Genomic DNA, 25,837 nt, shown 5'->3' on the forward strand with positions numbered 1-25,837 from the left:
ATTTGAAAAATTACAAAATATTTTTAAAGACCCAATGAAACGAAGGAAAAGGAGGTCGGTGAGTTTAGATTTGTGTAATTGAAAGCATATGCCTATGTTTAAACTGAGAAAACAAGTTTTCAGCCATCTAACCCACTGGCAATTTCATTGCAGGTGGCCTCTATGCAGTTTATTAATATTGTAGTCCATTCAGTAGAAGACATGAATTTCAGAGTTCACCTCCAGTATGAATTTACCAAGTTAGGCCTGGATGAATACTTGGATGTAAGTATAACTGTGACCTTTGGCTCCAATGTAAGACTTGATTTATTGCCTACCTTCAAGATACACTTCCGCCGTGACTAAAGAACACTTCAAGCTCTGTACAGTCAAGTATCGTAGCACTAGTTAAAGGGAACCTGAGTGATGCAATTTGCCAGGGAAACTGGATTCTTGAAGACCTCCTGGGAGCTCAGTCTGTCTTCTGCCAGCAGCCTTTTAGTGTTGGAGTCAGACAACCTCTTGTAGCCTCTCACTGTAGCTCACCTCTGCTCTTGAACTCTGTCTGGACCAAGTCTCATTGCACCCTTCATCTGGGCTATTGGGCAATCCACGTTCTTGGTTACTCTGGGGACCCTATCTGGGCAGGGGAGGTCAAACCAAGACTGTTAAAGAGTGATGAATAAATGCTTAGAGTATAAAAAAGTCATGAGGAAATGGACACTAGAGACTTCCTCCTGTAGCTGTTAAATTCTGTTTAATGCATTTGTGGCTTTAGAAGTTCCACTTTTAAGTTCTCGGTTCGTGAAGAGATCTAAAGTTTCTCTTTCTCTGCCTCCCCTGTGGAAGTGCTCAGCCAGTTCCCTATAGTTCTTCCTTCACCTAAGAAACAGCAAGTTTATGTGAAAATCATAAATGGACTTGAATAGCTGTGTGTGCACAGGATGCCCTCATGTCCTTTCACTCTTGAGCAGTTCTGTTTTCCCTTCTGTACACCAGTGGTCCCCTTGAATTTGAAAGGCTACTAGTGAGAGGGCAAGAATTGTTGAGCTCAATTTCAAATCTGTTTCTAGCCCTGAAGAAGAGATATAAGCACTTCCCTTGGACATCTCTGGATTTCAGCTGCCCATCTTCGTCAGGACCGAAGCCAGGGAATTACAGTTTACTGTGAGGCAGAATCGTAGCATTGGTTACTCTCTGAGCTCATCAGCTGGCTTATCAGACCAGCCAGGCTGCCCCAGGGTATACTGGCCTAAAGTTGTCTAAGGACTGTACTCAGGGAGAGTCTGATGGATTTTCATTAAAGAGTCGTTTGAATTGTTTTCTTATCTAAGTTATCACTAATATCTTTGACAGAATATGGTATTGAGAGGTTTTTCCTGCTCTGAGGTCAAGGTTTCTCTATCCTCTTTCCCTACGTACCCTGGGAGTGGCCGTATTTGAGCAAAAATGGGGTGTATAGATTGCTAATGGCATTCTGGGTTCCATTTTGTGATGGTCGTGCTGAGCTCCTTCAGGTCAAGGCTGCGATGGCGAATCATAACACATTAGGGAGTGCCTGTTACTCGTTGTGTACTTTGTGAAATAACCTTCTGAGCTGCTTCCTCATTTCCCTTTCTAGGCTTCGTCCTTACTGAGATGTCTTTTTCAGTTTGTACTCTTAAACTAAGATGGAACATACTCTCTTTAGGGCACACTAAGTTGAAGAATTCCAGATTAGACCTAGGAGCAAATCCCTCTTAGAATTTATGTCGAGCCTAAGTCCTCTGAAAAGTTGAAGATTTTCCCCAAACTCTGTATTTCTTTAATTTTTGTGGTGTGTTGGTTCTGGACCCTCATAGAGGTGGTTAGAAGATTAATGTTATAAGCACATAATAAATACTTCATTCGTTTACAGAAACCCAGCCTTGTTAGTGGCCATTGATTTGTTCAGTAAGTATTTATTGGTGTCATCTGTATGCCATCCTAGCCACTCATCTGTTCCCCCAGGGGAAGTCAGGACTTGTGTTACTTGTAAGGAAGATTCATAGGTTACCTTGACCTCTAATTTCACCTTAAAGCTGGTTGACTTCCTTTGGATGCCTGGGTCTGTAATGCAATGAGTGGCTTCCTGAGCTGTGCTTTGGGAAGCCCAGAACTCCTTATGCTGGGGCAGTATCTTAAGGAAGTTATGATGGAAGGCAGATTCTAGCAACTTATGCTGAAATAAGTCCCCTGGCTACTTCACTCTCTACCCATGTCTTCTCCACCTCCCATCCAACCTAATCCTCATTGGAATTACCATCTCTGCCCAGGCAAATTACTGCTGCTACCGTAACCACCTCTTGCACACAGATGCCTCTCAAATTTGTTACGTGGGACTGTTGCTCCTTCTGCAGCTGCTCTTAATTTTTCTATAGTCCGATTTCACCTGTGTCAAGATGTATTAGTTTGGAATATGCCTACATGGGGACTATATCTTTGGGAAGGATTAGGAAGGAAACTTGTATATATTTGGAAGAGGGTGTTCATCGGAAACTAATGTGATTATACCTTCTTAGAAGAACACTCCGTAATTGTCGTGAGGAGGATGCTACATCAAACCCTCTCTTGGCACAGATTGGACTGTTGAAACAAACAAAAACCACATAGGCTGTGGTATCATTATGCTCTGTGTCCACAGCTGTGCTGACACCGCCTTCTCTTGTGTTTTGATTTTTAGAAACTGAAGCACACGGAGAGTGATAAGCTGCAGGTGCAGATTCAGGCTTACCTGGACAACGTATTTGACGTGGGAGCTCTGCTGGAAGATGCTGAAACCAAGAATGCAGCCTTGGAGAGGGTGGAAGAGCTGGAGGAGAACATTTCTCATGTAACTACATCTTGGGAAAGGAAAAACTGTCTTTGTGTAACTGGGTGCCAAGCAGAATGAGTGTTGGCTGTTACCGCAGAAAATGAAAGGATTTGGAGTATAGGGATGAACTGCAGCTTGAGATCGAGAGCTGTCAAAAGCCACCCGGGGTTCTTTCAAACAAGGCATGTTCGTTACTTAAAACTAAAGGGAATCCATTGCCTTGCCTTAGCTCACCTGCTCAGTTTCTGCTGAGCCCAGATTTCCTGGCCATCTTACTTACCCCAGAGGGTGAGGTGATTGGCGCCATGTAGAGGGGAAATGAAACTTGAATATGTGAATTTGGGCTGATGTGAAGACCTTTCTACTCATACTCTCTGAATATAAGTCATCTTCTACCACATGCGTTCACACGGGCCCATGGAGGATGGGTTCTAGCGCTTTGTGCTAAAATAAGCCCCAGAGCGAATAGACCATTATCAGTGTCTTCCTCACCTCCCACCCAACCCAGTCCCTCAGTGGAACTGCCATTGCTACACATTTCAATTTCTTTGGAAGTTTGGATTTATTTTTTCTTTAAAGTTTGTTTGTTTGTTTAGAAAGAGAGAGGAAAAAAAACAAGTAGAAAGGAGCAGAGACAGAGGGGAGACAGAGGATCCAAAGCAGGCTCCGCACTGACAGTACAGAGCCCGACGTGGGGCTTGAACTCATGAAACGTGAGATCATGACCTGAGGTGAAGTCAGATGCTTAACTGACTAAGCCACCCAGGTGCCCCTGGAAGTTTGGTGTGACGTATCAGTAAGTTCTGTTTCACTCCTGGTCTTCTGAATATAAGTCAGGTTCTGCTGAATGTGTCCATACAGGCCCGTGGACAGGATGGTCTTGTTTCTTCTTGATGGCCAGTCTTCTAGTCCTGCCTTATGCTTACTCACGTGCAGTAAAAATTCATTTCAGCTACAAGAATTTTCAAGGAAATTAGTGAGCGTTCCCTTAAATCTTCTTCTTTGAGGAGTGTCCTATCAGTGTTACATTAACTCTGTCTCAGGGCAGGGACTTATTTTGATTTGAGGGATTTATTTCACCACAGACTAAGTTGAATATAAGTCTAAAGGCCTTCAGAGGTTGTCCATTTATTCATCCATTAAGCAAATATTTGAATATTGTGAGAATGAACAGAAAAATGGTGCTTCTTAAAGACCTAAGCATTGTGAGAACCAGATTTGTTTGTTAAATTCTGCTTGACAGTGTCCTTGGCTGTAATTGAATTGTCTCTTTTTAGAGCAATATTATTTTCCCATTTGAATGGTCCGATTATTTCCCTCTACACTTTCTTAGTTGAGAGTATTGTATGTGTGTGACGTCCTTCACCTTTGTCCCTCACTCTGAAAATGGGCATCTTCATGGCTGTGGTTAAGCCAAGTTGGTGAGCCAGCCATTCCTGCTGCGCCCCACCCCCCCTTTGTTAAGTGTTGTAGTGACCTGCTTGGCACCTGCTTAGGAAGGGCATTTATCGGCCTTGCCCTGAAAGATTCGTATCCTATTCTGAACCTGATCAGCATTTTAACCTCCACCCTTCCTCCTCACCTTGCCTCTCCGGTGTTCTTTACTTGTGATTGTTTTCAGTGAGATGTGGGAAATCAGAAGTAGCTCACTTTCAGAGGCTTGTGGGAAAAGTAATTAGTTAACACGTGGCTCACACTATCTTCCTCTTGAAGTCTCAGCCAGCTGTCCATAACCATACTCACATAACCCACTTTTTTTTTTTTTAATGTTTTATTTATTTTTGAGACAGAGACAGAGCATGAGCAGGGGAGGGGCAGAGAGAGAGGGAGACACAGAATCCGAAGCAGGCTCCAGGCTCCAAGCTGTCAGCACAGAGCCTGATGGGGTGGGGGCTCGAACCCACAAACCATGAGTTCATGACCTGAGCCGGAGTCGGACACTTAACCGACTGAGCCTCACATAACCCACTTTTGAAGTAGGCTGCCTGTTTATTTGAACTGTCCCTCCAAATAACTTTTATTACTTGGGTTAGTTTGGGTCAAAACAAGCAGTACTATTTTTTAAGCTGGTGTTCTGTAATAACAGAACCATGTTTTCTGGACTGATAAATTTCAAAAGCTTGTGCCTAATGGCCTTTTCTTAGTGAAGGAAAGGTGAACTTCCCCTCTTGCCTCACCTCCTGTTTCCCACCCTTGCAGGCTCACGTTGGTGAGCCCCTTCTGCCAGCCCCTGAGGAAATTGAGGGAGGTACACTGTATATGTTGAAACACCAAGGAACTGACATGGGTTTTATTAAGGATCATGTATAAATTATTAATTCCTATTAGAAACAAATAGGTATTCAGAATCGTATTATGAATATTAATGTTTCCATAAAAACAGCTTGTAGAACACATGCAGGACTCCAGGCCCCAATAGAGCTCTACTTTCTGAGAACCGAGGATCTGATGAGAATGGTTGTGTGTTGTGACACAGCTTCTCTTTTATACCTTTATAGTTGTCTGAAAAGCTGCAAGACACAGAGAACGAAGCCATGTCCAAGATTGTGGAACTGGAAAAGCAGCTGATGCAGAGGAACAAGGAGCTAGATGTTGTTCGAGTGAGTGTGCTGACGGCAGCTGCCCCAGATGGGCATTGCAGGGAAGGTGCCCCAGCTTTAGTAGAATGTGGACTACATTCATGTCAGAGGAATGCATTGATGCAACGTATTTATTGGAATCATTTCAGAGGCGATACTCAGATGAAAAGTACACATAGTTAGGGATGGATACACATGTGTTTGCAATCAAATGTTGGGGGTTCAGTGCTTCCTTATCACAGTTTTCGAGAGCAACAATATTTTCCCATCTGGACAAGTCTGACTTGATTCAGTGGATCACCCATTTGCTTGGAAATAAAAACACAGCACGGATTTAATTCATGCCACTTATTTATTTTTACTAGGACTTGGACTTCTTTGTATTTTTTTGCTTTGCTTCTACTTGGAACCAGATTTGGTGGTTGCCGTGGAAACGGTGAAATCACAACACAGGCAAGATCTAATGTCATTCACCAAAAGAATTAAAAAAAAAAAAAAAAAGAAAAGAAAAGGCAAAGCAAAACCAATCCATTTTATTATCAGATGATCCCAGCTATTTTATTTGGCCTTAGCATTGTTTTACCTTACATGTCAGGTTTTTATGGAGTGCCATCCGTGTGTTTGGAATTGTGCAGAACATAAAGTCACCAAAATGCCTGGAGGGCTTTCAGGCAAATGGCTTGCCTCTACACCATCGTTGATGAAATGGCACATTTTACGCGATGCTTATCATGTCTGTGTGTGTTGCTTGATATTTTGACATGTCCTACAGTTAACTCTAGGAAATTTATTTTTTGGCACGCCATCGAGACAGAGTTGTAGCATATGGACTCAATTCAAGTCAGACTCTCAGATTATTAATAATAGACAGGGTGTGAAGAATGTTTCCCTGCCTGCTGGAGGTTTGTGGTGAGAGATCACATGTGCAAGACCCAGCAAGTAAGTTCCAGAAAAATCCTTTCCCTGGAACCTGCGTGAGCCCCTTATGAAAGGAACGAGGACAGCCTTTAAGTTGAAAATTGTAACTTTTTTGTTTTCTGCTAAAAACCTGGACAGAAAAAAGTAATTAGTAGAGGGAAGCATTGGCCTGTTCTGTTAACTGCAAACCAAAAGGAAAAGGTTACAGTGATTGCTGTCCTAAGCTTGTAGGAGGGCATTGTGAAGGCCAGAGAAACCCATTCAAGAACAGTCAGCCCCTGGGTATTCATGAGTAGATTCTTCTATGCTTTGCAGATTTTTAATCCCAGTCTGACTTCTATCCAAATCTGACTTAGGGACTTTTGTCTACTGTTAGCCGATACGTGTCTAGGAGTTACAAATGAATTTTAAAACAAGTAAAAAGGAAAACATTCTGCCCCACCAGAATATCCTCGGGATATTCCAAAGTCAGCTATAAAATTATTTTTGGGTCATCTCTGCCTTGCTTGTCTCCACCTGCAGGGAAAATTGAGTTAGCTGTACTTATTAATGGAAAGAACTATATTGGTGATAACAATTGCTAGAGTATATTGCATGCATTACCAGTGAACAATTGAGAATGAATAGGACTTTTATAGGAGGCTGAGTTCTATAGAATTCTTATGTGTATATCAGTATCCTTCTTTTTAATTTTTTTGGTTATTTTCTTAAAAATTTTTTTTTAATGTTTGTTTAATTTTGAGGAAAAGATAGAGTGTGAGCAGGGGAGGGGCAGAGAGAGAGGGAGACACAGAACCAGAAGCAGGCTTCAGGCTCTGAGCTCCGAACTATAGGCGCAGAGCCCAGTGTGGGGCTCGAACTCTCGAACTGTGAGATCATGACCTGAGCCAAAGTTAGATGCTCAACCACCTGAGCCACCCAGATGCCCCTTGTTTGGTTATTTTTTTGATCCTCAATTTGCCAATCTGATGGTAAGAGGTATGGATGTTGCATGAAGATAGACTGGTGACTGCGAACTCTTTTGCAGGAAATCTACAAAGATGCAAATACCCAGGTTCACACATTAAGGAAAATGGTCAAAGAAAAAGAAGAAGCCATTCAAAGACAGTCTACCCTGGAAAAAAAGATTCATGAACTGGAGAAACAAGGGACCATTAAAATTCAGAAGAAAGGGGATGGGGACATTGCCATTCTGCCAGTTGTGGCTTCTGGCACATTGTCCACAGGGTCAGAGGTGGCAGTGGGTAACTTTGTGGGACCAGCAATGGGGGTTGCCTCCTCGGGCCCCCTGCCCCCTCCTCCCCCACCACTACCTCCATCGTCAGACACACCTGAAGCAGGTGAGGAGCCTGGTAGGAGAATTGAGGGTAGTATTTGGGATATTTGTATTTCTTCTTTTATCCGCTGTCCATTTGTGCACTTTGCTTTTCTTGGCATTTTCTTTTACTCACTGATTTTAAAAAATTTTTACATTTTGAGATTTAGGTTATGAAACTTCATTTTACATATGCTGCAGTATATTCTTTATTTCTCACTGAGTAGATTTTAGAGTCACTGAAAAAAATCCTGTGTCCTTTTCATGATTTTGATTTTGGATTCTTTTATGTGCGTGTGACATCCAGCAGGTGAAACCGTTCTTCTATTTTCAAAGGCAATTTGTGTCTTCTTTTTTTTTTTTGCTAGTGCAAAATGGCCCAGTAACGCCACCTATGCCACCACCGCCACCACCCCCTCCCCCTCCCCCACCGCCTCCACCCCCTCCCCCTCCCCCTCCTCTCCCAGGTCCTGCAGCTGAGACTGTGCCAGCTCCTCCTTTACCTCCCCCACCTCCTCCCTCTGCACCCCCGCTGCCTGGGACGTCCTCACCCACAGTGGTTTTCAACTCAGGACTAGCAGGTAAGAGCTTAGAATGGAGTCCTGGGTACTTGTGCAAGAAATACTCATTTGTGTTACCCCTGGAGGCCTTAAAGCCGTTCTTTGGAAGTCCAAGTCTCGTGCAGTCCCATGTATCTCCTCTTAATATCATTCCTGCTAATGTAGCCAGTAAAGGGGAAGTTCTTCACAGGAGGCATTTTTCTCTGAGTAGCTGTTGTTACGCTCTCTCTAGCAGGGAGTTCTGATTTTCCAGTCTTCCCACTTTCCACTCTCCCCACTAGGAAAGAGAAGGAAAACTAGTTACCTTCTTAGGGATAAGCGCATTTTCATGGGTTCATCAAACACCTGTGGACATCTGTCGTAGTCAGAGCTCTGTTTTTGGAAGGTATTTACAATGTTGTTTACAAAAGGAGAAAATGCCTTTCTGTGTGATTGCCTGATGTAGGTTTCCAGGCATTTCTCCTGTGCATTTGAAGATAGAATTCACTATAGTGGAGCTGAAGCTTCAAGGGAAGATGTTGCCAAAAGCAGTATCTGTGTGCCTTGAAATGCTTCCGCATAGCACATGCTGCCCTCCTGCTAGCCAGGGTAGAATGCGGCACCCCTCACCAGAAATAGGGTGTGTGGGGGGCGAGAAGAAGAGAGTCGTTCTAATGCCTTGAAATAGAAGTTCTGATTTCTGTCTGTTGGAAGTGACTTTTTACTATTTTCTAAAATACCACAGCGATTTTCTCAGTCATGGAGCATTTCCCTGGCATTTTGAATTGCTCTGAGCTTTGCCATGTCATGTCTGCGTGACATCAGATAATTCTGCTTCGTCCTCTACGTCTGTCTCTTGGTGAGGTCTCTTATTTCTGATGCAGAACTACCACTCTTACACGAGTGGTAGTTCCCAGAGCATTTTGTCCAATGTCTACATGACCATCTTAGCTGTAAGACCTTTCCAGGCTGCCCACTCCATCCCTCAAGAGTGTCCCAGCAGCAGCTGTACTGGCTAGCCATTAGGGCACATTCATCTGAGTGACCCAGAGCAACCTCCTTAATTCACGTCGAAGCTGTGGTGTTTACTTCCACCCCAACCTCCACAAAATTGTCAGAGAAAGAAATAAGATGCTTGTTGAAAGTAATGTTCACAGTAATACAGTGATTTAGTTCTACCTTTCAAGGTCTCCCCCATTTAGTACTTTCTTCTAGAACTTCTATTGCTTCTGAAGGACAAAAGTTGAAGGTGTATCTTCATGGAACTGTTGGGTTTTGGAATGTAAGCAAACCAAAACCTCTTGAGAAGCCCCAGGAATCCATTCCATCAACAGGCTGCTCTCAGTGACTGAGTGTGAAAACCTGGAACTGGCATGTACACCTGGCTCACTGATGAGGCTTTCCTTGTAGCGCCCGGAGACACGGCTGCTATGGGGTGTCTCCTTTGCTACTACTTCCTTTGTCCTTGGCAAAAATTCCGTGTGGCAGAGCCTCCACTCCCATTCGCTCGAGCTCTCCTCTAGAACTCAAAACTGCTTTGGCGAAGCGAAAGAGCCATGAGGCTACAATGCACAGGTCCAGGGCTCCCTCTGGTAGAACGCTTGTCCTCTCTGGTTAATTTTTTTGCCTGGGTTCTTCTCGCTACTTAACTTTAAAAATTTGCAGGCTCTCTCAATTGCCTCATCTTTTTTTTTTTTTTTTTTTTTTTTTAAATTTTTTTTCAACGTTTATTTATTTTTGGGACAGAGAGAGACAGAGCATGAACGGGGGAGGGGCAGAGAGAGAGGGAGACACAGAGTCGGAAACAGGCTCCAGGCTCTGAGCCATCAGCCCAGAGCCCGACGCGGGGCTCGAACTCACAGACCGCGAGATCGTGACCTGGCTGAAGTCGGACGCTTAACCGACTGCGCCACCCAGGCGCCCCTCAATTGCCTCATCTTTAGAGTGTGGAACTCTCTGTTCAGCTGATGACCACTGCTACCTTCAAGGTTCTGCAGTTGGAAGTTGTCCCTTATGTGTCTTACACCATTTTTAGAGGACCGTATGTGGGATTTATGAAACTTCTCTAAGTGCCGTAAGTGTCCATTGATGGACTACAAGATGTTCTGTTTTATAAGATTTAAGGATTATGAGATCATTATGGAGCACATTTTGTGAGGTGTGTTGCCAGTGTGTTGGGTAACTTTCTCCCTGGAATCAAGAGGCCAGACAGAGTCAGGATGTCCCAGTAGGGCCAAGAGACAGAGCTGGGATGATATACCAAGGGCTCCCGGAACTCAGAAGCCTGTGACATTGCTAGGCCCTGGGATCCATGGGCAACAGGATGGCCTATCTCTTCAACAAGGCAATGAGCAGGTGTGTGCTTGGTGGCTAAGACGGGACCTGAACGAGGTCCTCTAATTTTATCTAGTTTTCTTTGCATTTTAGAGAGAAAACATAGTGTGGAATGTATATTTGAAGGGTAAGGCTTCTTCCTCAAATCTTTGACGGAGCAGTCTGGCTCCCATTTCCTGCTTCGGTCATCTGTAACAGACTGCTGTGCTGTCTCTTTGGGAGAATGTGCTTTGGAAGTTCACGATGAGAATTTATACTTGGCTGATTATTTTTCATTAAAACATTTCTCATTTCTTCTGCAAGACCTAGCACAATTCAGTATGGCTGTTTGGGACCACTATAATGAAATCATTTTTTCCCCTTTTCTAAAAAGGATTACTTTTTAAAACAAAATAATAAGGGAGTCTTCAAGGCAGGTCCGAATGGAAATGAATTTTTGGCTCTGTGCTGCCTTGTGAAATGTGTCCAAGAAGCATGAAATTCTCTGCTAAAAGTGCGTGAATTGCTGAGTGGCTTGACTCTAACCATATCTAATTTTTTTTTTTTTTTATATTTTCTTTGTTCTCTCTGCTTCCACAAAAGATGGGCCAATCAAGCTTTTCTGTAGGTTGCTCCTCACTGAGTGTTTTGAGTGTTTGCCATGTGTTCCTGTTGGTCACACTGTGCCTTGACATGTTTTCACTCCATCTTACATTGAACCATTGCATTTTGACCCTGTGTCTGTGGGAAGTCTCGCTGTTGGCTGACTGTTGTTCCAGGTTTGCTCGTGCATTTTAGTAAAATAGATTGTGGCTCGGCGAGCAGACAGCCTGGATTTTATATGCCATATTCCTTTCCCCCTAAGAGAAAAGGAGTGGGTTTTGTTGTTGTTGTTGTTGTTGTTTTGTTCTGTTTTGTTTTTCCCTTTTAGTTTAATTGTCATAGTTGGATCCAAGGCATCAATTCTAGGAGGATTTTAGATTTATTCTGGGGGAGAAAGGGTAGTTGCTCCACAGGACAAGGACAGGCTTCTAGGTGCTGTGTTTCCAGGCCTTTCCCACTGATCTCCAGCTCTCTCCATGGAACACCTACCACCACGTGGAGCCACTGCCTTCAGCCTGAACCCTGCGAGCACTGTGTCTGTCATGGTCACCTGTAGGCCTCTCCTTCTACAATCCACCCCCCCCCCCCCCCCATTCCCGATTGGGAGTTAGGATCACCTTTCTGAAGATGACCTATTTTTGCCCGTGTTCTGATCTCAGGCTTATTTTTAATCTTGCTGAGGAGTTAGAAGTAGCGTGGCTGCAGATGGAATGACTTTTAGCCAGTGTCCTGAGGCCTGCGGTATCCGTGGATGGATGGTGGAGTCAAATGGCACCAACCCGCCAGCTCAGACTGTGGAAAGATCCCTGTACAGCTTTTCCTCTACTCTTGCTTTTTCTCCCTCCATGTTGTTCAAAGGCCAGATTAGAGGAAGGTCTCTTTCTTTGTCCTGTGGAGGACATGGGTTTTCCTGGGCAGTGTAGACCTAAATGAAGGGCAGTGAGCAATCCAACACTTCTGGGGGTGGGGACTAAGGTGTCACGTGGTGGTAGAAAGGCCTGGTTTACAAAGGCAGTGTTTCTGTATTCCTGCATGCTTTTCTGTGGATTTATCAGATGACATTCCTGCTGTTTATATGGCTTTCGTAACTCTGGAGGAATGGCAGGCAGCCAGGTAAAGGCCCAGCGTACGTTGGGTTTATTTTGTTGTGCACTGCAGTTCTCTCCCGTGCTGATGATGACAGATAGTGAAGCTCCCAAATAGTGTGGTGGGTGTCCCGGGATAGACTTAAGAGGGTACATGCGTCTAGCTAGATGGGTCTGGAAGACTGCTTTATGATGTGTCCTTAATTAATGGAGTTTTTAATGGGTTTCCTTTTTTAGCTCATTTCCCCACAGTGAGAGGAGTCGGCAGTTCCTTACCTGACTCCTGGAAGATAGATCCCCTCCTCTCTATTAAGAGGTTTTCTGTGTTTTTTAATGGGTTCATTGATACCTTCTAGCTGCATCTAGCTGACTCCTGGGGAGCACTTGCTCCTTAAAAAAGGGGGAAGGGACTGTGGCCAGTCTCAAAAAGCAGTACTAATCCTAATTTCTAAGCACCCCTTCTGTCATCTTAAATATTTTCTGTTTGGGGCTGTTCATGGCCCTTGGTGTGGTTGGAATAACTCAGCCTGAATATAATCCCCATTGTCAAAATTGTTCACAAGAATGCGTTGCTGCTCGACGTTACAGAAAGTCAGTCTTGACGTCACATTCCTGGTGGTATAGACAGCCACTCCCTGCAGTCCCTGATCATCTTTTAAGATTGGTTTGGAAATGTATGTTCTAGAACTGAGAATTTAAGATTTCAAAATCTGACTCACATTCACCAGTGTCACTGAGTATTTGTCCTCTCTGCTGTCTACTAACATCATTAATAATTTTTGCTCCCCAGTACTTTGTCCTACACATTGTCCTAACATTGTGATTGTAATGCAGCAATCCATTTGCCTGCATTAAAAACAAAACAAAAAAAAAAACAAAACCCTGGCTCTTAGAAAACTTTCCTACAGTGTTGCATCAGTCAACCAAATGATAAACCTCAGATTACTCTTGCCAAAGCCATGTGTGATGTTTTCTGTGTTTAAAAACACTTGGGCACCTCTTGCCAGTGTTCCTGCAGTGTTTAAGTGGCATCTGCAAGGACTACTCTGATTGTTCTTGAGAGTCATGGGGTTTGGGTGGAATCTTAATTTGATCCTCTCTGACTTCTGTAGCTGTGAAAATTAAGAAGCCAATCAAGACGAAATTCAGAATGCCAGTTTTTAACTGGGTTGCCCTGAAGCCAAATCAGATCAATGGCACAGTCTTCAATGAAATTGATGATGAGCGGATTCTGGAGGTATTTTTCTTGCTGGTTAGAAACTAGGGGCTGGCTCTCTGTGTGACAAAGTTCAAATGGGTGCTCTGCTAACCTGGAAGTTTCAGCAATAAAATGCTAGTATTTTAAATGCCTTGATGGAAAGAAGAAAGAAAATTCTCTAATATTAGAGAATAGGACAGTATTTTGCAAGATTGTTTCAAAACTGTGTTTAAAAGTTATGTTACTATGGAGTGGTTTTGATGATCTTCAGTAGACGCCACAAAATATGTATCTGACACAAACCCTGCCCTTAATTTATAAAAGGGCATAAGAACCCTTTATTGAACTACAAGTGAATAAGAACTCAATAATTACACTCACTAGCTGTTTGATGGATCCTTTAGTCTGTGGTGGCCAGCTCTGCAAGGTAATTAGTGAAAGGCAGCTGAATTGGCCAGGTGGAATCAGCTCTCTTCTTTAGACCTTCATGGCTGTCTGTGTGGCCTAAGTCATGCCATAGCACAAACAGGAAGATAGACCAAGCCTTGATCAAAGGTAAATACTGAGTAGAAAAAGTAAGTTCTTTGATGCTTAAGAAACTGTCAAAATGGTTACCTGAGTTAATTTTTAAGTATAATCCAATTTGCCTGTTTCATCTCTTTTTACTCCAGGATTTAAATGTGGATGAATTTGAGGAAATATTTAAGACAAAAGCTCAAGGTCCTGCCATTGATCTTTCTTCAAGCAAACAGAAGATAACACAGAAGGGATCAAACAAAGTGACGTTACTGGAAGCAAATAGGGCCAAAAATCTAGCCATAACTTTGAGGAAAGCTGGAAAGACTGCTGACGAGATATGTAAAGCTATCCATGTGTAAGTTCAGGGCATTCTGGAAAGTTAGATTCTGATAAATTTATAGGATAAAACTGAAAATAAGCAAGTGCTGAATTGGTAGGTAACAAATATTTCAGTAGCAGGGCAAGATCAAAGATAAAAGGTGGGGCAGTTCTTGATATCCACACACCACAGATTCCCTTTGTTACGTACGTGTGACATCAGTGTTGAATGAAATGCTGCCACCAAAGGGGTGGGCCAGAAATACTCCTTGGGAGTGCCATCTTAGAGTGACATTTATTTGAGAAGAATGACAAGTGGATTGTGGCATCACTTATCTACTTGGTCTGGTATCCTATATGCCTAGAGCAACGCTTACATACAAAGGATGGAGAATTACCCGAGCTAAGGAAAGGGAGAGACTGTCACTCTTCTCTGGAGCATCTGAATTCTCTCTAGATGTGTTGAATACAAATTTGATGGCATTTGTGGAATGATACAGTTCAGTGCCAGATGCAAATGGGATACAGATGCATCTTTTAATTCATAACAATAGGAATGTGATTCCTGTTTCTTTTAGCAACTTTCAGGAAATTTTAAACAAAGTTCAGTTCTTTTTTTTATCCTTGAACTGCAGAGAAGGCATTCGTTTTATTTGCTTTCTATTAGAGGAATCTTCCGGCCCTTCTTGTGGTCATGAGGATGTTCAACTATGATAAAGAACAAATGTTTTAGATGTGTTAGGAATGAGTTCATTGTAAATTTGTATTTCTTTTTTTTTTTTTTTTTTAATGTTTATTTATTTTTGAGACAGAGAGAGACAGAGCATGAACAGGGGAGGGTCAGAGAGAGAGGGAGACACAGAATCTGAAACAGGCTCCAGACTCTGAGAGGTCAGCACAGAGCCCAATGCGAGGCTCGAACTCACGGACTGTGAGATCATGACCTGAGCCGAAGTCGGCCACTTAACCGACTGAGCCACCCAGGCGCCCCGTAAATTTGTATTTCATAAATTTCGGTGAGAGATTCATGGAGGAGTATTTGACCCTCAGAAATCATTTGTTCCAATTTCATGTTCTCAGTCTGGATTGTAATCCAGTAATCTAGTGTATCTTATACTCTGTTCTGATTTTTGATGTTGAAACGTCATATGCATTCTGGTTTTTAACCTGCATATACCTTATTTGTCATGATAGTTAGATGTAATTATATTATTTTGCCAGACAAAGATTGTCCAGGGAAGAAATTAGAGGTTGTAGCAAATACTTGGTTTGTTCAAATTGAGCATATATCTAAAAAGATCTTGTTTACCTTGAAGGGATGTATGCATTTAAGCCACAGCATCCATTTTGTACAGGCATTTGGATACATTTTTTTCTAAAGAAGAAAAAAATACCCCAGACTGTTGGTTTAATTGAAATATATTAGAGTTTACCCGATATTTTGTAATTGTGTAATATTAATTTCCCTAATTAGCAATACTTCATAGGCCTTAAAAACCACTTATGTGTCCTTGAACCACTTAACCATCAGATGTTTTAGCCTGCCTTCTTGCTCTTCCTGTTGTCATTTACTGTTGATTTCTAGAGACTTAAAGCTATAGTAGTAGGCTAAAAACTGAGCATGGCTATTGTGATAAGGTGTGGGTTCTCAGAAAGCAGCTATTTGTTGGACAGTCAGGAGCCAGCACCGATTGGCATCTTCACAGTTCAGCTATAGGCATCGTCAACTCATTGCATTGGTGGTTTATGGGTAGGACTAAATGGTGGTGTGGTTGAAAGGGTAGGAGGTGTTCACTCTAACACTGACATGTCCACATCTGTCTTCAGATTTGACTTGAAGACATTGCCTGTAGACTTTGTAGAATGTTTGATGAGGTTCTTGCCAACTGAGAATGAGGTCAAAGTGTTCCGGCTCTATGAGCGGGAAAGGAAGCCCCTGGAGAACTTGTCAGATGAAGACCGGTTCATGATGCAGTTCAGTAAAATTGAGAGACTCATGCAGAAGATGACCATCATGGCCTTCATTGGGAACTTTGCGGAAAGCATTCAGATGCTGACTCCTGTGAGTGGACCAACTCTGGCAGGGGAGAGGGTCCAGAGAGATATAGAATCATTTTCTTCTTTTAAGTCTCTTCCAGAATTTGCACATAGCGTCATGGGCTCTAAAGACTCCTTCCCAGAACTTTCTAGATTGCACTTTTATTTTGGCAATTTTTTTTTCACATTGTTTATGCCAAGTAATGTGAAAATAGTGGATTTCCATATTCCGTATTGCTATTCTCCTCCATAGAATGCCATTTTCTGTGTCTACGGATGTCCTCTGGGTTTCCACCTCAGTACATAGCTTTAATTGGAAGCATTGTAAATTTACCACAGGAGTCTTTTTCCTTGGAGATTTGTTATAGTACACTGTGGTGATGCAGAAATAAGAGCCAACCATCTCTTGTCCCTTTGTGTTAATCTGGTAGAGACTTATTAATATTATAAACATAAATATCATAAATAGTTCTTTCCCAGTTCTGTTTCTAAATAAACTTGTTAATTACCGACTATAGTAGCATGTCTGTTCAACACATGTTCTGAGAACTTCTGGAGGTTGATTATATTCCTTTGGTGTTTTGTTTTCATTCTTGGACAGCTCCATTCATTTAAAAACATATTGTCTTACATGATGTGAGGAGGTGGGCAGGGAATTGAGTTCTACTAGAAGATGCTGTGGATTCTGTGCTCTGAGTCCCATTGGTTACAGATTTTGTGATAAGTTCTGACATTTCTTCTTATTTCATATACTTAGAGAGAGCTTGCATGTAATGATATGGTTACCTAAGACCTAGCAGGACAAGTTAAATTTGTTATGTTGAAGAAAAATAGAATCTCAGCATATTTAAGGTCTAAATGCAGGTCTGTTTTCTTCTGTGTTAAATTTTTAGTTTCCAATTAGAGTTTCTTATTTTTAACATGTCTCTTTTTTTCACCCCCTTCCTTCCTTTGAATGGAATCTAGCAACTGCACTCAATTATAGCAGCATCTGTCTCTATAAAATCATCCCAAAAACTCAAGAAAATTCTGGAGGCAAGTAAAGTTTTCTTTGTATACACGTAGGGAAGAGCTGACTCCAGCCACATTCGTTGGCCTGGGAATACCTGGGATGCTGTTCTGATGGGCCTCTCTTTCCTCTCTCTCTCTCTCTGTCTCTTTTTTTTTCTTTTGCAGATTATCTTGGCCCTTGGAAACTATATGAATAGCAGTAAGCGAGGAGCAGTTTATGGATTTAAACTTCAGAGTTTAGATCTGGTGAGTGGACTGAAAGAACTATAAGAGCTATATAAGGGACAAAACAACCGGCAGAGATTAAGTCCCAGAGTGGAGTCTGCTCTTGGAAGTGGGGTAGGATGTTTTGATGAAGATTGCTATAAGTGGAGGATGAATGGGTACACATTTTCTGGCACGTCACTGGGCAGCAGGCGCTTAGAACTTTAAAAATACTCAAGCCCTATGACCCAGTGTTTCCATTTCTGGGACTCTTTCCTCAAGAATCTGAATTATGGATGCTATATTTAGTTTATAATTGCAAATAATTAGCAACAATGTAAAGATCCATCATTTTGGAAAATTATTAAATATAACAGTAGTTAATATGATGAACTCTTCTTTAACTCTTAGAATGTTTGTGAAGAATTTTCAAAGAAATAATTTTGTGGGGTGCCTGGGTGACTTGGTTAAGTGTCTGACTTCAGCCCAGGTCTTGATCTCGAGGCTTGTGAGTTCGAGCCCTGTGTCCGGCTTTGTGCTGACAGCTCAGAGTCTGGAGCCTGCTTCAGATTCTGGGTCTTCCTCTCTCTCTGCCCCTCCCCAACTTGTGTTCTCTCTATCTCTCTGTCTGTCTGTCTCTCTCTCTCTCAAAAATCAATAGGGGTGCCCGGGTGGCTTAGTCGGTTAAACATCCAACTTTCACTCAGGTCATGATCTCATGGTCTGTGAGTTCACGCTCCATGTCAGCCTCTGTGCTGACAGCTCAGAGCCTGGAGCCTGCTTCACATTCTGTGTGTCTCTCTCTCTCTTTCTGCCCTTCCCCCATTTGTGCGTGCTCGCTCTCTCTCTCTCTCTCTCTCAAAAATGAAAATAAACATAAAAAAGTAAACATTAAAAATTGTTTTAAAAAAATGTGTCTGGAAAAGAAAGGAGGGTATAAATTTCATGTGCAGTTTGATTTCACCCACGCAAAAAATGCAGGAAAAAAACTGAATGGAAGTAGGTAAAGATATCAACAGAGGTTGGATAGAATTAGGGTTTTTGTTTCAAAGTGCTTCTTTTTACTTTTCTGTGTTTTCTAAATAAAAAAAGAAGCGGGGTGGGGGGGGGCGGCTTCTGGGTGTCTCAGTTGAGCATCCAACTTCCATTCAGATCATGATCTCGTGGTTCATGGGTTCGAGCCCTGCGTCGGGCTGACAGCTCAGCGCTTGGAGCCCTGCTTCAGATTCTGTGTCTCTTTGCCCCTCCCTCACTCATGCTTTGTCTCTCTTTCTCTCTCTTTCTCAAAAATAAATAAACATTAAAAAAAAATTCCCCTCTGGATGGAAAAGAGTATGCTGTTTTTCAGAGTTATCTAACATGTGGGCAGTGATAACCTTCTCCCCCACGGCTGGGGCTAATGTGGCTTCCACATGAGAAGGTTGAGCTCTGCTCAGGCAGAGTCCTGAGCCCTGGGGAGACATGGCTGTTTGGTAGCGAGTGTCTAGTTGGTCCTACTCCTGGCCCCAAGATGGTCGTGTGTGGCAAGCCCAGCTGTTTCGGGTCACGGAGGCTGGGGAATGAGAGAGCTGAACTGAAAATGAGTAGACTGCATTGTGGGAGTCCTGCCACATAGGGAGTACCCGTGTACCACCAGCACCACACTCACTTCTCTGCTCCTTCTCTTTGGAAAGCACTCGGAATGGGGGCTTCCCACTTTTAAGTCAGGGAAAGTCGTATGGCAGATGTGGGGTGGGACGGTTTTGTGTGGGTAGAGATGTGTGAACAGTTTTTGGTGTTGGAGTCCTGCTGGTGTTGAGCATACCCCCTGGCGGAGAAGTCCTGCGGTCACTTACAAGTCAGTTGGTTTAGGGGAGAACACGTCCAGGTTTGACCCTCCTGTGGTTCACTTTGGGGTACCGTCCTCCATTACTCTGAGTGGGAGGACTTCACCTGATGGACAGCTTTCTCATCCTCTTCTACCCTAACCCCTGTTCCTTTTGTTTTCAGCTCTTAGATACAAAGTCAACAGACCGAAAGCAAACACTGTTGCACTATATTTCAAATGTTGTAAAAGAAAAATATCACCAAGTGTCCCTGTTTTATAATGAGCTTCATTATGTGGAGAAAGCTGCTGCAGGTACTTGATTTCAGCTATTCATGTTACTCTTGGGTATCAAATGCCTTTAATCATGGATCATGGGGGAACCATTCGCTGCTAAACCACTCCTCGGAACTCCTCTGGAAAGGCAAGGTGATGAAAACATCAGAAGCTCTTTGCTGGGGTACCTGGGCCAGGGTGTTTCCCGCTCCTGGGAGCCATAATGAACAGGGACATAAGGGAGACCCTTCTGTGTCCTGTCTAAAGAGTCCGGTCTCTGGACCCTGGGCAGCTTCTGTCTTCCATTCGTTGTCCTTCTTGTTCTTCTTAGTCTCTTGTTGTCACTTGAAATATGAGAATGAAAATCAAGAAATCATCCCCCGCCTCTGCCAGTTTGAGTTTGTGCTGTCCCAGTTGCTCAGGTGTGGTAGGTCAAGCATTGTGCCGTTAGCCTGAGTGGGAGCTAAATTATCAGTACTTTTGGCTGTTATTTTGCTATGGCAGTTTATGCATTTTTCTCATTTAAATCCTCAGTGATTCTGAGCCAGCCAGGCTATGATAGGTATGTAATGGTATCCCCATGTATACATGAGAAAACTGAAATTTTTAGAGGTTAACTGTCTTGCCCAAGGTCACCTGGGTAGAACATGAGCGAGACAGGACTAGAACCTGTGTCTTATATAGTGTACTGTCTAACGTGCAATGTCTTCTCCAAAGGCTGTTACGCTAGAAAAAGGAACAAGATGCAGATTAATCTCAGTGTTGGTTACATACTCTGATTCTCATTTTAGGATCTTGAACCCTGAGCAGCCAAGGTGTTTTTTATAAATTCATATTCCTGAGGTCTGCTTCAGACTTGGTGAATCGAATCTTTAAGGGCAAGATTTTTTTTTACTTCGTCAAAGTAAAATGGCTGCTCCTTTTGTGTTCTTACAATAGAGCATTCCATACTATTTCATACACGATGGGTCAGATTTTACTATGACAATTTACATGTCTGTTTCAACCTGTGGACTTATGGGTAATATCTTTATTTTTATGTATCTTTGTAATTCCTTAGCCGCTAGCACATTGATGGGGGGAGTAAGTAAATGAGCGAACGAATGAATGAGATGATGTACTGTTAGCTGGGGTAGGTACCAAGGACGCCCTAGTGGAGACTGAGAGGCAGGTGGGAATGGTCCTTTGTGAAGGGCTATGCAGTGTGGGCCATAGCAGACCCACTGAGGGCACAGAGCTCACTTACGCAGTTACTGGGACTTCTCTTCTGGTGGAGTGATTTTCCTTTTTTCAGGTTTCTCCGCCTAAATTAGGGATTGTTTAGCATCACAATTGTAACTAAGAAAAACGTTTTATAAAAGTTTTTGTTTTGGCTGATTTGTTTGGCTCAAGTGAGATTCCCCAAAAGTGTCATTTGAAAAAAAGTCAGAAAGTGGAGAGATTGAGGATCTCTGGCTGGATTGTTTTCTGTGTCCTCTCTCTGGTGGCCAGGTGAGCTGACAGAGAATCTTTATACCTTTGCTCCTTTGCTTATCCAGTGAACCTTTGAGTACCTGCTGTGGACGTGGCTCTGTCCTAAGCATTGAGGAGTCAAAGTTGAATAAGACCGTGTGAGTCTAGCAAGGGAAAAACATAACTGGCCTGTTCTGTAATTCATCCATGTGCAGAGCGGAATCGGGCAGTAGGGAGCCAGAGGTGGGGCCTGGTCTTCTGCAGGAGGCTGCAGGAATGTACCTGCTCTGGGAGCGTGGCCACACTGCAGATGGAAGAAGGGTTCATTACATTAACATGAACCCTTCAGGAACAGAGTAGGGTTGATGGACCAGAAGAAGCTGTCCAAGGTTGCTTGGTTTCTAGGGGTCAGTCATAACTAAAGTTCAGCATTTAAATGCTACCCCCTGCTGGAGAGCCACAGAAATGTAAAAGAGGTCCAAATCTTGGGCCTGGCACAGTTACGGAACCTCTGAGTCTACAGACCAACCAACAGCTTATCATCACCTATAAGAGAAATGGAATAGTTGGGTATAATCCCAGGATTTGGGGTCCATGGTTGTCTGAGCCCCACCTCTGCCACCTCCTAGCTGCACAATCTAGGGCCACATAACCTATTTATGCTGCCTTTTTTGTTGCTGGCAAATTGGGCTAATAGTGCAAATGAATTAGTGCATATATAGAAATTAATGCAGTGCCCGGAAGTGAGCACTAGTAAATTATTCATATTGTAAGATCTCTGCTCTGAAAGTTGGAAATCAGAGCTACGGCCCTTGAGTAACCCTAGGAATCCACTGAAAACTGGGCTTACCAGCCACACACACTGTGGTTTTGACATTCATGGGGACACTGCTGTCTCTGCTTCAGTCTCCCTCGAGAATGTTTTGCTGGACGTCAAAGAGCTCCAGAGAGGCATGGACTTAACCAAGAGGGAGTACACCATGCACGACCACAACACGCTGCTGAAGGAGTTCATCCTCAACAATGAGGGGAAGCTGAAGAAGCTGCAGGATGATGCCAAGATTGCACAGGTAAGTACTTGTTCCCTGGACACTCATGAGGAAGTGACTGGGTCCCTTAAGCCCACCTGGGTGCCAGTCCTGGCTTGGGGGGAAGATTGCCCTCTGTCTACCGAGGGTAGATTTTCTTATGGAACCGATGACTATTGGACCTGGAAGTGCCCTGTTCTGCTCATTGTCCTCTTCTAATTTGTAGTCTTCACCTCTTCTCTAGAGGCCCATCCCTCTCCCCTTGCCCTCCCCTGCCACTCCGAGGCTCCCTCTGTGTGAGTCCTGTATTCATTTTAGCCAACATGTGTCATTCCTGTGCTTAGCAAAACTCTGTTCCTGCCTAGGGTGTTGGGTTTCTGTAGGCCTTGACCTTGAAATCTCATACTACACTGGGGGTTAAGTGTATACATTTGAAAAACAGCCAAAACGGACTGTGCATGCCATCATAGAAGGGAAGGCGGAGCTTTGTGGGAACTCAGAAAGCAGACGTGGTGCAATGGCTCCGAAACGAGGCTGTCTTGTGCCGGGAAACAGTTTAAGTGGAGACTGGAGCGTCCCTAAGGTGGGAACACCATAAGGAGCATTGAAGCCGCGAGGTGGGATTGGAGTCTGAGTGACTTCTAAGATCCCTTCTAAACCATTGGCCTTAGGAAGCTCTCAAAAGGGGTAGCTTCTTGTTTGTATGAAGGTGTGCACAAGTGCAGGGGGTCCCAGAGATGAATTCCTATGTGGCACTATCACCTTCTTCTGGTCACCTTTGCCTGGGCTTTCGGAGGAAACAGGAGTCCCTAGAGAGTCGTGGGGAAATGAGAGGGACAGATGAGCTGTGGTGGCGGCTGGATCCTCCCTGCTGCTTTGCTGCTGCTCTTCCCCCACAGAGTCAAGTTCAGATGCTCGACTTTACGAAACTCAAGAGAAGTTTGTTTCTTTACAGGATGCTTTTGATGATGTGGTGAAGTATTTTGGAGAAAACCCCAAGACGACGCCACCCTCTGTCTTCTTTCCCGTCTTTGTCCGGTTTGTGAAAGCCTATAAGGTAAATAGGAGCACGGGGTCCTTTAAAGTCTTCCTTGGCATTATTTCTCAAATGGGTGTCCCCCCAGAGCTGTGCCGGAGTCTCTGCGGCTGTGCAGAGGCCTTCCCTGTCCTTTAGGCAGCTGATCTGGGAGGTCAGCATGAGGTCGCGGTCTCCAGTTCTGTGGAGGTCCTCACCCGTGAGGCTTCCTTTCTCTACGCAGCCAGGACTGGGGCTCAGCCTGAAGGCAAAAGCTCTTGGCTGCCCTTTGGGGCAAGTGAGACACTCCAGGACCATCACTTCCTTCCTGACCGTTCACTCCTGTGGGCAGAGTGAAGGACTTAGAAATTCCAGGCCTCCCGTGCAGTTGTGGGACAAGTCAAGGGAGCAGACTCAGGCCTCCGGCAAGGGCTCTGTAGCTGAGGTCAGAGACAGCCTGCTTGGGTGTGTCCTGCCCAGGCCTTTAGGTCATCCAGACCTTTCTCTAGTGTGGACTGAAAGATGGCACCAGGAAGTATAGTTACTGTCTGTTTCCTCATCTGGACCAATAATAGCCCTTCCTTTATTTATTTTTTTTTTAAAGTTTGTTTCTTTTGAGAGAGAGAGCATGAGGGGGTATGGGTTAGGGGCAGAGAGCGAGGCGGGGAGAGAGAGAGAATCCCAAGCAGGCTCCACACTATCAGCGCAGAGCCTGATGCAGGGCTCAAACTCACAAACTGTGAAATCATGACACCTGAGCCAAAATCAAGAATCGGATGCTTAACTGACTGAGCTACCCAGGCGCTCAGTGGCCCTTCCTTTATTTTTTTTCAACGTTTATTTATTTTTGGGACAGAGAGAGACAGAGCATGAACGGGGGAGGGGCAGAGAGAGAGGGAGACACAGAATCGGAAACAGGCTCCAGGCTCTGAGCCATCAGCCCAGAGCCTGACGCGGGGCTCGAACTCACGGACCGCGGGATCGTGACCTGGCTGAAGTCGGACGCTCAACCGACTGAGCCACCCAGGCGCCCCATGGCCCTTCCTTTAAATAGGATATTTGACCCAATCCAGGGCTATGGTTTTGAAAAATCATGTGACCCAAAGAGGTATGTGTTGGAAGAATTTGTTCCTGAGAAAGAAGGACCGGGGGGTGGGGTGGGGGGAGGCGGGGTTGAGGGGGGGCGTTAAGGGATGTTCTTATACTTAGGAGATATTGCAGACATTGCACTCCAGGGTTGTCTACCCTATAACCTTGGTGGAAGAAGGAAGAGTATGATCGGAGGAGGAGGAAGAAGGTGGCAGGGTCATCATTTTTGAGAAACATCCTGTCGGGTATAGTGGGTCACTTCTCTAGCTCCAGAACTATCCTTTGGCCTTTTACTGAAATTCGGAAGGTTACGTTATTTAGCCATCTTCTCTCAGCATGGCTTTGTGTAGCCGTGATAATCACAAGCTGTTGGCAAAAGGAAAAGTGGGGATGAACCCAAACACGGCAAAAAATCACTGGGAGCTGTGAGAGGTGAGAATGTCATCGGTCACCAGCTGCTGCTGACTGTGGTACCCTAGGTTCACTGGGCTGGTGATGCCAGTGTGCTGCAGAGATCACTCAAAGTGATTCTTGTGATGTGCTGGGACCACACTTAAGGGAGGCTGGCTTCAAAAGAGAGAATGCCCAAGAGGGCTGAGCTGAGCTGAGCCTGTTTGATTCCATGTCCCAAATTTATCAGACTAGTCACTCTGCCGCCCTTGGGGAGGAGTGAGCTGTGGGGAGAGGCCTGAGAGTGTCACTCAGGTGAGACCCTTGAAAGAAATAAGAGGCGAATGAATGGAGATTTCCCCCTAACCACGGGCACAAGGAGAGGAATCTGAACTCCTGCTTTCAGAGAAACTGTAGGTAGGTGGACAGATTCTGGAAGCAAAATAAACTCATGTGACAATCACGGAGCAGAGCTGCCAGAAGTCCCACATCTGTGGGACTGAGACTGAGGAGCATTTTGAGTGGAGAAGGGGGTCATCAGGAAGGGATTTCTGGACCAGAATTGGAATTGCTAGGCGATGTCCTATAGACCAACAGTGAAAGCCCGGATCAGAGCCCTGCATAGACTTAAGTGGTAGATCTTGTAAGCTTTCTGTTCACTCTGATTCCTGGCTCATCAAGATTGTCTAAGAGTGACTTTAAAAGAATCTTGATTGCCATCATTCCCACTGACGTAATCTTTGGGTTCTTTTGATTTGACCCAGCAAGCCGAAGAGGAAAATGAGCTGAGGAAAAAGCAGGAACAAGCACTCATGGAAAAACTCCTGGAGCAAGAAGCCCTGATGGAGCAGCAGGACCCAAAGGTGAGAAGTGCCTGACCCCTGAGACTGTCCTCCTGGGAGGGGAGGCCCTCGTGGTTCCTCGAAGCCAGCAGGAAAGAGGGGCAAAAAGCCGGATTTGCACAGGAGCCTTACAGCTTCCTTCTAGAGCTTGCAGACATGGCACATGGATTTGTTACTCACTACTTTGTTCAGCATACAGTGGAATGAGGTGAAGAGCATGTTTGTGTAGCATTTCCAAGTTAACGGAGATCAGGCACTTAAATCTCAGGTGGATATACAGTGAGGTCACACCAGATAACCTGATGAGTAACTGCTTAGTGTCCAGGGAAGGCTTCATGGGGTTGCCGTTGGTGCTGGCCATGAGAGTTGGAGGGCTTCGCTACAAGGCATGGGGAGGAGCATTCCCTGGAGGGAAGCAGCCTAGGTGAAGACCACAAAGGCTGGCAAATCAGAGTGTTCTTCATCATGGTCCTCTGCACCAAAGTTTAAG

General features: G+C 44.2%; 1 protein-coding gene across 12 annotated transcripts in view; it reads left to right on the plus strand.

Annotated features, from left to right (window-relative positions):
• Positions 1-25,837, plus strand: part of FMNL2 (formin like 2) — a 311,215-nt gene that overhangs the window by 277,373 nt on the left and 8,005 nt on the right. For 7 of the 12 annotated variants that reach the window (XR_006296829.1, XM_043576720.1, XM_043576725.1 and 4 more), the window contains 15 exons: positions 154-264; positions 2,681-2,830; positions 5,311-5,412; positions 7,337-7,649; positions 7,993-8,205; positions 11,080-11,100; positions 13,277-13,401; positions 14,034-14,236; positions 16,027-16,261; positions 17,203-17,271; positions 17,413-17,493; positions 19,441-19,570; positions 21,890-22,053; positions 22,967-23,068; positions 25,270-25,368. Coding sequence is in view for 11 of the 12 variants with exons in the window: in XM_043576720.1 (XP_043432655.1) it covers positions 154-264; positions 2,681-2,830; positions 5,311-5,412; positions 7,337-7,649; positions 7,993-8,205; positions 11,080-11,100; positions 13,277-13,401; positions 14,034-14,236; positions 16,027-16,261; positions 17,203-17,271; positions 17,413-17,493; positions 19,441-19,570; positions 21,890-22,053; positions 22,967-23,068; positions 25,270-25,368 (2,118 nt within the window). In the remaining variant the exon portion in view is untranslated. The remainder of the gene's footprint in view (positions 1-153; positions 265-2,680; positions 2,831-5,310; positions 5,413-7,336; positions 7,650-7,992; positions 8,206-11,079; positions 11,101-13,276; positions 13,402-14,033; positions 14,237-16,026; positions 16,262-17,202; positions 17,272-17,412; positions 17,494-19,440; positions 19,571-21,889; positions 22,054-22,966; positions 23,069-25,269; positions 25,369-25,837) is intronic. The other 5 variants (XM_043576726.1, XM_043576728.1, XM_043576724.1 and 2 more) reach the window with 2 other exon arrangements.

The sequence above is a fragment of the Prionailurus bengalensis genome, chromosome C1, assembly GCF_016509475.1.
Source record: "Prionailurus bengalensis isolate Pbe53 chromosome C1, Fcat_Pben_1.1_paternal_pri, whole genome shotgun sequence".
Lineage (NCBI taxonomy): Eukaryota > Metazoa > Chordata > Mammalia > Carnivora > Felidae > Prionailurus > Prionailurus bengalensis.